Source organism: Coffea eugenioides, chromosome 2, assembly GCF_003713205.1.
Source record: "Coffea eugenioides isolate CCC68of chromosome 2, Ceug_1.0, whole genome shotgun sequence".
NCBI lineage: Eukaryota > Viridiplantae > Streptophyta > Magnoliopsida > Gentianales > Rubiaceae > Coffea > Coffea eugenioides.
This window is the reverse complement of record NC_040036.1, coordinates 62,623,738-62,636,920: the sequence shown is the minus strand read 5'-3', so window position 1 is coordinate 62,636,920 and position 13,183 is coordinate 62,623,738. Positions and strand designations below refer to the sequence as shown.

General features: G+C 34.6%; 1 protein-coding gene across 1 annotated transcript; it reads left to right on the top strand.

Moving 5' to 3' along the window:
- Nucleotides 1–4,286: 4,286 nt before the first annotated feature.
- Nucleotides 4,287–9,990, top strand: LOC113760010 (protein STRICTOSIDINE SYNTHASE-LIKE 11-like). Its single transcript, XM_027302589.1, has 3 exons — nucleotides 4,287–4,293; nucleotides 4,390–4,657; nucleotides 9,504–9,990. Exons 1-3 carry the CDS (start codon nucleotides 4,287–4,289, stop codon nucleotides 9,988–9,990), a joined length of 762 nt encoding a protein of 253 aa, XP_027158390.1.
- The last annotated feature ends 3,193 nt before the right edge of the window (nucleotides 9,991–13,183 follow it).

The window sequence follows — 13,183 nt, the reverse complement described above, 5'->3', positions numbered from 1 at the left end:
TCATAAGTATACAAGTCGTTTATTGAGCATAGGGGTATTAGGTGTCGATTCCACAGGAAAGGTTATCAATTATCGATGGTTTTCGAACTCCTTTATTATTTAGACTAGCACAAGTACAAAACATTAAATCTACACTATAAAAGCAACAAAAATACAATAGAAAACTCCTAGAGGTATGGAATTCCTTATTACTCTTGCAAATGATATTACCGATTAAGTGAATGCTATTACTTTAGCTAGTTATGGCGTAATTTCCTAATGTATATGAAAACTACTCTCGTAGTAAATCAACTATACTTGTAGCTAAGCCATACCTACTCTTGTGGTCATGAAATTAACTACAAACTCATTTATTCTATGAAATTACATAAAACAAGTCACTTAAGCCACAAAGGTGCACCTCTACTTTCGTAAGTGTACTCTCTAGGTTTATCACTTTCTTGAACTAGTGTTAAATTTCAATTCTCATTGCAAACTTAACACCTTAAGATTATCACAATTAATGGTCAGTTAATCATGATTAGCTAAACAAAATTGATAAATAACTTGCTCAAAATAATATTATCAAATAACCAAGTAAACATTACTAACATGATATAGAAAGTTCAATCATAAATCTAGCCATAAACTTTAGAAACACATATTGAAACACAAATCTAAAACTTGCATATTAACCATACTTAAGAATCCAATACAAAAGATAAAGAGTGGCAGAAGAGATAACCCTTGTTACATGAGTTTTAACCCCTCCTTCTTCATCTACATCTTCATTCTAATCTAGCCAATACACAAGAGTGAATAATACAATTAACTGCCTAAACTATTCTATACTATACTAACCTAACTAATGAACAAAGGAAATTCTAGTGAAAACTACATTTTTTGTGAGCTTTTCTAGCCTTCAAAAGTTTTGAAAATGGTCTCCAAAGGCTGCTATTTATAGAGGATTCAAGAGCCAAATAAATTGTTTCTAGTTGCCATTTTTAACTCTTGAAACTCCCATGAGTTGTTTCTCCAACTTTCTACACTCTTCTTGGTCAGATACAGCTTAAATTACTTGCTGGAATTGAGTTGAAAAGTTGTGTGAACAAAGAACAAGTTACAGAGCAAGTTGCAGCTGAAAAACTAGAATACGCAACCTCGAATACGTAACCTTAGGTCGCGTATTGTATCCCACATATTGCCTTATTGCAGGTTTGCATTTTCTGGGCAGAATTCCTCCTTGCTCTGTTTTTTGTCCAACTTCAACTGATATTGTATTGATGATGGAGGCTGAACTAGTTCTTATGTAAAACATGAAAGTTGTATCCCTTTGAGTTAGCTTTCCAATGCCTTAAGAATCATCGAATTTAGAGATCTGTGGATTGATAAATGACCAAAATACCCTCGCCTGGTCATAACTCTGTTTCAGCTTTCGACCATGAAAATGCACTTTTATATTTTGATTTTTTGACAAGGAAAATGACTAAACTGGACTTCAATGTCTCATATCAAATGTAGATATATCTATTAGCTTTAAAATGGTATAAGAATCACCTCAATCCAATACTTTTATCTCAAAATATAGCTAAAATATCACAAGGTATCAAATCTGTGAAACTTCTTTCTTGTATACTGAGTTGCATTTCATCTCTTGCACTTTATATTTTCTTTTTATCACTTCAAATCATCATCAATCATCCAATTATCTTTTCAACTCACTCCATTTGATGATTGAATCCTTAAACCTACAAAAACATGAATTTTACCATTAAAATTCATAGAAATGCAAGTTTTACCACATAAACCATAAAATGCATATTTTCACTAGAATCCTAGTTAATTAGCTATAAAAGTAAATAAATCACACTAAAATTAATTAATAAAACACAGTAAAAACACACAAAATATGCACTTTTCAAGGTCCAAAAAAGAAAATTCACAGAGAGAGACTTGAAGAAATTGGAATGTGAATAAGAGCTCATCATCTGCTGGCAAAATATTTTTTGGGATTTAAGAATCAAATAAGGAAAAATATTAGGATTTTAATTGATTTCAATGGTCTACAAGACAAGAAGCCAGAGTCATGCATAAGGTGTAGTGTAGCTAAGATTGCAATGGGATTTTTTGGTGTGTGGGAGACGCAAAGGATAAGATAGTGGTGGGTTTGTAGCAGGATAGGTTCTGCTTATAATTACAAGGGCTATTCCTCATTATCTACCTATAAGTCTATACCAAGCGTTTCATTAGCATACAAATGACAATCTATTCCATTGTGGTTCTATTTGACCTTCCTAATCTATTTGCATTGACCCATATTCTATAGTGTTTTGATTAGCATAATAGTGACAATAGTTTCCATCTTTGTGGTCCTATTTTGCCTTCCCAATCTTATCATTTTCTTCTTTTTCTTTAGGCAAATACCTTCCTAATCAATTGTATTAGACACATATTCACTTTTTACCTCTCTCAGTCTTCCTCCTAGGTCTACCATTGTCCCAAGTCCATCGCTTTGGACAAATTTGATCTAGGACCTTGTGTAAGTATAAGCAATGGGCGTACTCTCAATATTCGAAACTCCAGACGTTTGTTTTGTATTACATTGATTTTAGAACTTGTTGATAGAATTTCTATTGAGTTGTACCGTTACATTTTAGGTGAATTAAGTTAAGAACCAAACTGGACAAAAATCCCAAATGTGGTCTCGATGTTTGTAAGACAAATTTTTAGTATTTGGCTTTTCTTTAGAGGATTAAATTTATTTTCTTAAAAAAAAGATCTTGGATAAAACATGCTTCTTAGTTTGCGTCTATTATATATATGCTCTAACTTTCATTTGTTGCCTCTCGGACGGAATTCTTACGCCTTTCGTCCGCAGCTGGTAATCGGGCAACCCTTCTACCCTTTTCGACGATTGATTAACATAAAAATTTGAAAATTGAGTTGTATATTCCTTGATTTTGTAGTACCTTCTCATGCAATAGAAATATTAAAATTAAGTAATTACCTGGTAAAGAAAAAAATTAACTATTCTAATTCCAATATTTAGCAAACGATTGACTGGAAGGATAACTATTATTGTTCAGCTTTCTAGCCATATATGGAGTTTTATCTCCTTTTGGTGTTCAGTGCAGGGTTTATACTTTGTAGCAAAACTATTCTTTTCAAAAATGACCCACAGAGGCCAAAAAAAAAATTTAAAGAGATACGGATAAGTTGGAAGGTGGACAAAAGCTTATGATAGCAAAATATTTCTTGGGACTGAAAATACCAAATGGAATTTTTCTATAATATTGTGATAACTGATTTCAACATTCTATAAGATAAGAGGCTAGTCATAGCCGCCCTATGTGGAGTGTAGATAAGCTGTAGAAATGTGAGTCTGGTGGGTAGGGAACGAAAAAAAAAGTAAGGTTTGCGGAGTTAGGTTGGGAGCCATTATGGATTCTGCTTATAAATACCAAGGCAACATTATGGATTTCTTAATGGTTATTCCACATTATCTATACATAACAAGTACTTTGATTAGCATAAAAATGCCAATCCTTTCCATCTTTATTGTTCTATTTTACCTTCCTAATTTATTTGCATTACACCCATATAAACACTTTACCTCCCTCGATCTTCCTCCTAAATCTATTGGTCCAGAGTCCATCGCTTTGGACCGATTTAATCAAGGACCCTATGTAGGTATAAGTGATGGTCGTATTCTCAAATACAAAGGCCCAAATGTTGGCTTTGTACTTTTTGCTTACTCTTCGCCAAATAGGTAAGAGTCTTCGACCACTAAGTCTCCATAAGAAAGGGAGAGGCTTTTCTTTTCTTTTCTTTTTTTTTTTGGAGGAAGAAAGGGAGAGGCTAATTATATCATACTCTTTCATTCTAAATTAACATATTGTTTAAATTTCATTGCTAATTATACAAGTTATTAATGCATCAAAAGGTGTGAAAGGATGTGAATTTAGCCCTTCTCAATGAGAAAACATCTTATCAGGCTAATGTTGCTGAAGGATTGGCTTTTAGCTACTTTATCAAGCAAACCATGCATGCTAAACTAGCCAAAGTTGAATGACACAACAAATGCATTGTTGATAGTAATAAGCTCTTGTTGTTGGCAACAACTGAGAACTTACTGGGCTAGAAAAAATGCACTTGATGTGCATTTGGATGATGTTATACACATATACTCCACACGATTGACTACTTACTGTTATTAGAATTACATAAACAATCATGCTTTAATGTGTAGCAATATATGTCTCAATTGATAAAATTGTTGTAATGCCTTCAATTATTCTTAACACAATATGTCAGGTTATCATTTATATATATTAAGTATGTTCAATCTTTGCTAGAGTTCATGTGATGTAAATATGTTGAATTAACTTTTGCACATTTTCTTTGCTTTAGTTTATGAATTATGCGATGATGTAACAGACCCAAATTTGGGACCAACATGTGGAAGGCCTTTTGGATTTAGCTTCAACAATTTTAATGGAGTTCTTTATATTGTTGATGCATTTCTTGGTCTGTTTAAAGTAGGACCTGAGGGTGGACTAGCTACTCTAATTGCTAAGAGTGCGGGTGGTGTTCCATTTAAGTTCCTTAATGGCATTGACGTTGATCAACTTACAGGAGATGTCTATTTAACTGATGCCAGCCAAACATTTGATTTAAGGTACATCATCAATTTTCTAGATGTTACTTAGCAATACTTTTCCTGGCAAAATTCTGTTTTATTAACCCATAAGTATCATCAAGGTTAGTGCTAATTTTGGAATATTGAAGACAATTGAAGTTAGAGGCCTTGTTCTCAACTGATTTTTAAAACTTGATTTTAGATTTCAATATTAAAAAAGTTATCTTATGTATTCTCTTTTTTTTTTAAGTATAATATTTTTTAAATATAAATATTTTATTTAGTTTAAGAAAATTTTGGCAGAGTTTCCCCTTATAAATATACAAATCTCACTGCCAACAAACCCAAATTCAAGGAAAATATCACATGGCACATGCTACATTGTAACTCTACGAAAGTTTGGAAATCCCAATTGATGAAAAGCTAAGCAACTGGTACGAGAGCACCATCTTCTATATCTGAAGCAGTAAATCTATCTTTTACTTCTTTGCAAAGAATCCCGAATTAGCCAACGTCCTAGGCTAGCCTACTTTCCTCCGCCTGAGAGAATGCATGTCTAACCTGTCTATGCGAATTTCCCCTCGCGTCTGTCTTGGAATTGCATTGAAGTCATCATAAATGGTGACATTCCTGTTATGGCTGGACGCACCCACCTTTGCCAAACTGTCCGCCACCCTATTTGCTTCTCTGTAGCAATGAGAAATTTGTGCCATATCAATAATCATGCCCCAACTATGGTCTACCTCCTGTCGTATCACCCACGGGCACTGGAGTCGGCGTTAAGAATCCCAACGAGAAATTTGTGCCGTATCAGTAATCATGCCCCAAATATGGTCTACCTCCTGTCGTATCACCCACGGGCACTGGAGCCGGCGTTGAAGAATCCCAACGAGAACTGGGGAATCAACTTGAATACTTACATCGGTAAACTGCTTTTGAACGCACAAACGGAGCCCATTACCAGGGCCAATGCCTCTGCACGCAAACTCGAAAGTTTCCCAAAGTAAGTTGAGAATGCAAATAATGGCAATCCCGATGAGTCGCGAAGGATTTCCCCACCACCACTCACTCATGAATTTCCCTTGGAGCATCCATCCGTATTTAGTGTTAGCAATCCCGCCTCTTTCGCCTTCCACCACACCAGATGAAAACTATACCCCAATGTTTGTTGAGTTGTCCACTCATATAGCTGAAGAAACGTGTGCACCTCAAGCTTCTGGTTAAACTGAATCTCAACCACCCCTATCACATCTAACAAAATGGCATGAAAAATTCTTGCCACTGACATCTGCCTTCCTTCGTAGTATGCAATGTTCCGAGCCTTCCAAGTATGCCAACATATAAAACTGGGAAGAATCGAGAAGAGAAACTGTCTTACTGCTTGCCGAGGGGAGAACAGCCACCAAGCCGTTAGCCATGCCCGTAGTGACGAGCCAAGTTGTGTAACCCTATATATCCTACCAAAATATCTCCAGACATCTTTTGCAACCTGTCCCTCCGCGAACACATGTTCCAGTGTCTCAATCGCTCCCTCTTGGCAACACAAGCACTTTGAAACCAATTGGACTCCAACCCTCCGCAAGACATCAGTTAAAAGCAATTTCCCCAACAGTAAACGCATCATGAAGAATGAAACTTTCAACGGAATCCGAGGATGCCATACCTGAGAGTGTAAGACAGAGTAATTTCGAGCTTGACGGACCTCCTGAAATGCCGATGCCAACATGAATTTTCCCGACGCCGTCTGGCTCCATACCAACTCGTCATGGTGATCTCCACTTGGGACCGGGTGTTCTAGAATTAGAGCGATGATTTCTTGCGGTATATATTGCCTAAGCATAGCACCATTCCATTCCCCATTAGTGAGGAAGTCCTTGACGGAGAGGGTAGGGTTCACTATAGCTTTCAAACATAGAGCTCCACTTCCCAACCATTTGTCATACCAAAAATTACATGACCCTGCATTCACCACCCATAGCATGGCTAACTCCACCTATCGGCTTATGTTTAACATTCGTCTCTACGTCGATGAGTCAAATCTTCGCAATTCCACCTGGCACGGATGAAGGTCCCTGCAGTATTTAGCTCGCATAAACTGTGCTCAAAGTGACTTTCCAGTCCGAAAAGTCCATCACAATTTACAAGAGAATGCCGAGTACACATCCCGTAACTTTCTGAAACCCACTCCCCCCTCCTCAACCGGAAGACATAACTGAGACCATCTGATCCAGTGAAACTTTGTCCCTTCCACTGTTGATCCCCATAGAAAATTCGCACAAGTCTGCTCTATTCGATTAAAAATCGAGACGGGACATACCACGGCTAATAGTAAGTGAACTGGGATGGATGCGAGCACATGCTTTACCAAAATTATTCTCCCTCCCGGGGATATCAACCTTGACTTCCAAGACATAATTCGAACCAACACCGCTTGACATACCTCTTCAAAGTAAGCTGACTTGCTCCTTCCCAAATACAAAGGTAAGCCAAGATAGCGAATGTGCAACTCCTGTCTAGTGAATTGCGTAATCCTCTCAATCACTCTTTTCCGAGCTAGGGATAAAGTAGGATGAACCAAGAATCCGCTCTTTTGAACATTGATCAGTTGTCCTGAGGAAAGTTGATACGCCTCTAGCACCTGCATGATTTGTTTTAAAGCAGTAATCGACCCATTGGTAAAAATCAGCACGTCATCAGCAAAAGTTAGATGCGTGACGACAGGACAGCCCATTGGGACTTGAAAACCCTACAAAATTCTGCTGCAATGCTAAAGAATTGAGCCCTCGTGACAGCATTTTCGAACCAATAATAAAGAGCACTGGGGATAGTGGATCGCCTTACCGTAACCCCCTGGTAGATTTGAAAAATCCGTGTGATGTTCCATTGATAACAATTGAAAACCACACGTTAGAAATAAGCCGCCAGACCAGGTCTATAAAACGTTCTCTAAAACCAAATGCGCGCAACATGGTAATAATATGTCTCCAAGACATCCGATCATATGCCTTAGTCATATCCAATTTTAGGGCAACATTCCCCCCTCTTGCCTTCTTGCATATGGTGGATATCAACTCCTGAGCTAGCAAGTAATTATCCGTTATGTTTCTGCCTTTGACAAACCCCGTCTGTTGGGGCGAGATAATTCTCGGTATAACAGAGCCTAACTGCCCCATTAAAATTCTGGATAATAATTTGTTGAAAAAATTGCAGAGGCTAATGGATCTGAATTTAGAAAAATCTTGGGGATTCGAAACTTTAGGTAGCAAAATAATTGAGGTGGAAGTAATAAACCTAGGTAACTCATTTCCACAGAAGAAACTCACCACCGCTCTATGCAGGTCCTGAGCAATGATATCCCATGCGAACGTGAAGAACTCCCTATAAACCCGTCCGGACCCGCCGCACTCTCCCCGTCCATGGTGAACACCATATGTCGAACCTCCTCTACGTCAGGCACTTCTTCCAAAAAAGCATTCTCCTCACTTGTGACCATTGACGGAATTAAATGCACTAAATCCCCCGAAGAGGAGTCGATAGACCCCGAAAATAGGCCAGAGAAATACTCAACCGCCTCCTGTGCTATGTCATCATCCTTGCCCACCCATTCGCCATACGAATTTTTCGCCCTGTGTATTGTCCCCTGTACTCTCCTCTGCTTGATCACTGCATGAAAATACCTTGTATTCCGATCCCCACTATTGAGCCACTTGACCCTTGATTTTTGCTTCCAAAAATCAATTACTTTTTATAATCTGATTTTGGGTTTTTTTAAACCTAAACAAGCTGAAAATGAGATATATTTATTTTGGTGCTTTTCTATTCCGATTTTCTAAAATCAGGTTTTACACAATCAAAAGTTGTTGGGAACAAGGCCATAGACTTTTTCTTTGTTGGACGGGACTGCCATGCATTTCGCACAAGTTTTATGAATATAAATTGAGATTTTTAATGAAATATGTCTTCTACATCTTACGACCATATTTTTGTGAACGGTCAAACTTTAGATCAAATATTGCTTAAAATCTTAAAAACTACTTTCTTCAAGTGTATATCTCTTTACTTATAGAAATGTTGTTACACAATTTTATAGTGCTCTAGATTAAGGAAAAAGTCTATTCCAATATAACTAAATAATTTTTTTTTAAAGAGACACTAAAGAACTATATTATATGGTTTACAAGCAGTTGATGTTGGTAGTTCATGAGTTCTACCATGGAAAGTTTGACCCAAAAAAGAGACAGAGAAAGTAATGAAGGTTTTGTACATGAAAGATAAGGTAGAAAATAAAAATTTCCATAAAATATAAAAATCTTAGACATTTATTTTCATATATGTCTAAATACAACAAATGAACAATCAGACTCGTTGGTCCTCATAGCTTTAGGATTCAGTAGTCTTGACAATACGGAAATACGACTTAATGGTAACTTTCTCAACGCTTTTTTAGTTATTACAGTTATTGCATAAAATTTTCTAATTTTTTGTTAATTTCAAAAATGCTAAATTTCCAATTTCGGAACAATGAAAAATGTAGTAGGGAATGGGGATGCATAAAGTTACTCTCGTTCTATAGTACTGAAGATATACGTCAAATATAATGTACTAATTACATCAAGGGTAATTCAATTTTGCCAAAATTCTTGTTCAAAGTCATTCACTAACCATGCAATTATCATCCATATTTTTTTACTGATTATGCCTTGATCTAGTGGTTAACATTGAGATCGCAAGAATTAGAGCTTATAGATTTAATTCCTCCTTTTCCTTCCCTACTTCCTAAATCCCATCTCCTCCCTAACTTTAAAAAAAAATTATCCATATTTTCATCTGTATATCCTCATCAACTCAATAGAAAAACTTGAGCAACTCAAATAATCTTGTGCAGAAATGTCATACAAGGGAATTATGTTCTAGATTCAACTGGAAGATTAATCAAGTATAATCCAATAACAAAAGAGTTGAAGGTGTTGCTAGATGGGCTCTCTATACCAGCAGGACCTGTGGTTAGCACTGATCGTACATTTGTGTTGTTTTCAGAGTTCAGTACTAAAACAGTCAAAAAGTACTGTCTCACCGGATTAAAAGCAAATACAACTGAAGCTCTATTAAACCTGCCAGGAAATCCCGTGAAAATAAAAAGAGCCCCAGAGCCGGGGAAGTTTTGGGTGGCAGTTAATGAGATTGTTCAACAACAACAGCGCAATGCTACACCTTTTGGATACAAATTTGACTCATTTGGGGAAATACTACTGATAAAAAATTTGGAAGATTACTATAGCAATATTATTGTAAATTTGGTGCAAGAATACAACGGAGGAAGAGTGTTTGTTGGTTCACGTGAAGTCAAGTTTGTTGGCATGTATAGTAAATAGTAACTTGTGGAAGTAACCTTGGCCATTTAATGGAAGATTAGCTACTATGAAGAAAATGTATTGCGGGATTTCTTTTATAAAAGTTTGTCTATTTGGTGTTCTAAGGGCACACAATATGAAGTTATCTTGGTGTTATTATTATTATTATTATTTTGGTAAAAGGTAAACTTCTTTTGCAGTAGTTTTACAATTTAAGGGGTGAATCATTCACTCTCCATTTTTAGTGTGCTTATCGAGTGCATTTAGAGTATCAAGTAGAATAAACCTTTTAATCACGGGGTTTTGGCTTTAACCCCTTCTAGTCCAATTGAGAATGAGAAATTACAAGACATGAGGGTAGAATAAATCTTACCTCTTTACATAATTGATATTAGCTTCACATTAATTTATCAAAATGCAACTTCGGATTTGTTCTCTCTCTCTCTCTCTCTCTCTCTCTCTCTCTCTCTCTCTCTCTCTCTCTCTCTCTCTCTCTCCGGTTTGGATTTAATTATCAGTCATGATCTTGTGAAATACGAATAAGCTCAAGTTTTATGACTTTCGAAAAAAATTAATGGTTTAATATGCAGGCCTGAATTGTGAGCTATGTTGCTCATTCCAAAATTAAATTCATGTGAATTCCCAAAAGTGAATTCTGAATTCTAGACCAACTAGTATTCTGTTTCCTACATTTGCCTGGTAATTCTATGCTTTTGATAAATATTCCTACAAAGAGAATTGAATGAACAAAGAGCTAATTAAAAGTAGTTAAGCATTAATTAGGGGAACAAGTTCACAAAACTAATATATACCCTTAATTTAAAAATCAGTTGATTTTTTATAACATTAATATAATACTTATAAGAGAAACCTTAAAAGTGCCAAATTAGAATTTCAATTTTCCTATTCTTGAATATTTGAAATGTATTGCACAAAAAAGAAATGTATTTTTGTTGATCTGCACATTCAATGGAATCAAATTTACATTCGAGATAAGATAAATATGAATTAGTTAATTCAGTCCAAGTACTCCAGATGCATTTTATTATTAATTTTTCCAGTTTCCTAATGTTCGTATTATTGAATGTAAGGAAGAGAGAAAACAAAATAGTTTTATATCATTTAAACCACCCATTATGATTTGTTCGTATAAGAAATAGAGAAAAGTCATTGTTCAGAAAAAAAGTAGTAAAAGGTTTATCATTATGGAAACAAGTTGAAATTTGATAACTAATCAAACTTATTGTATTCATATAGCAGTAATTGAAGATAATCATTAGTTAAAAAAATAAAGAATGAAAAGCTTGTAATACTAAAGTAAACAAATAAGGAATAGTTGACTTGGTTAGTTGGGAACTCATTCAACTATGCTTGATCAATATGGTTGCTCGTATATTTTGCACCAATAGCTAGAGTAAACTTTTAGACACCTTGACCAAATATCCATTTTGATGATATAGCTAGCTAATTTAAATGGAATTGGGTAAGAAAGAAACAATTGAATAGAGAATTTCGTAGCACTGATTTAAATTTGTAACTAACTTGTATTTGAACCAATACATCAACACGAGATATTTTTTGTTACTTATGAACCTATGCGAGGGATAATAATTCGAGAAAGAAATATCAACTATATTCTCACATACTCATTGATATAAAATTTACCAAGTATTGGATTCTAAACATTTAACTACCATATGAAGTTTCAAAAATATTATATGAAATGTGATCTTTCTCATCACACAAATTGCAATGCATAAAATAAGATAAACATATTTTTTTTGAGATAGTTATTAAACTTTTACTGTGATCATACACTTACACCACCTATTCATTCTCAATTAAACACAAAAAATGTTGGAATCAATTTTGTCAAGAACAAATCTTCACTTTTGAGTGATTAATAAATTTATCAATGTACGAAACAATTGAAAAATTAAACACAGAAAATTACTACAAATGAAAAACAAAAATAATTTAAATTTATTAGAACTGGTAAATTTTGTTAGAAGAGAGAAATCATTAAAAAAAACTGATTACAAGAAAATTTAATTACAAAAATTATTAAGTCAAGTTAAAGTTTCTATTTGAAGGGGATTATTTAATACAAAATATGGATAAAAAAGCCAAAACTTTATGAAGATAATAGTTTAAGCAGCCGTAGCTCCTGGTTACTTTACTATAGAATTTAAATATAATAAACTTCCTGATATAAAAAATAAGTCCTAAAATACGATATGTGAAATTTAAATAAATATTTTTTATAAATATGATGATTTTATTTATTCAGTGAGAGCTGTAATAATGTCATCTTCTATAATAAGGACACGTAACAGATGCAACAATTAAATAGAAAGGATTACTCCAAATCTGAAGAATTCATAAAAGTTAACATCGTAAACTTCAATTTTTTTTTACAAATATATAAATCTCTACTGTTCCAAGATCTATGCATGTCTTTAACAAGTTGATGTAGTATATGCTATTTTTAAACCCCAAGATGTGGTTTATATATGAGCAGACAAATGTGAGAAATTCCAAATTTGATAAAACAAATGTGTGAAAAACACATATCTAACAAGAAAAGAAAATCAAGGAAAACAAAGAAAACTCTTCCAAGGAAAATTCAAGAAGAGAGCAAACTATTACTAAAAGATTCTAAGAGAGAAAAACTCTCGCAGGAAAATTCTAGGAGAGAAAAAATTTTATTATATAAACAAGAAAAATAAAGAACCATGAGGAGAGAGACTACAGAGATTAGGTCACTTTCCCACGAAAACAAAAGAGCTGTATAAGTTTTGAGTGGGAAAAGAAAATGAGACGAACAGAGTGTTTCTATTTTGCTACATGACTCATTGATTGTCGACCTAAAGCTTAGCTGTGGTTGCCTGGAAATGTAATACATGATTTGAAAACAAACTCAGGTACTGTAACAATGCAAGATTAGCACCACTCAATTCGAGACCAATATTAGCTAGTATAGGATGAGGACTTTAACAACTTCATGGGATCATACTAATTGGAGAAAAGAACGTACAATGTAAGAAAATTAATTTACATAAACATTAAACTAGGAAAATATGGGTAGTTCTAATATATCTCTATACATACTTATACATTATCATTGAAACATTTTGGTCGACCGGAATCTCGGAATTCGGATTGTATATACAATTCAATTCATTAAAGTTATATTAAATATAACCTTCTTTGA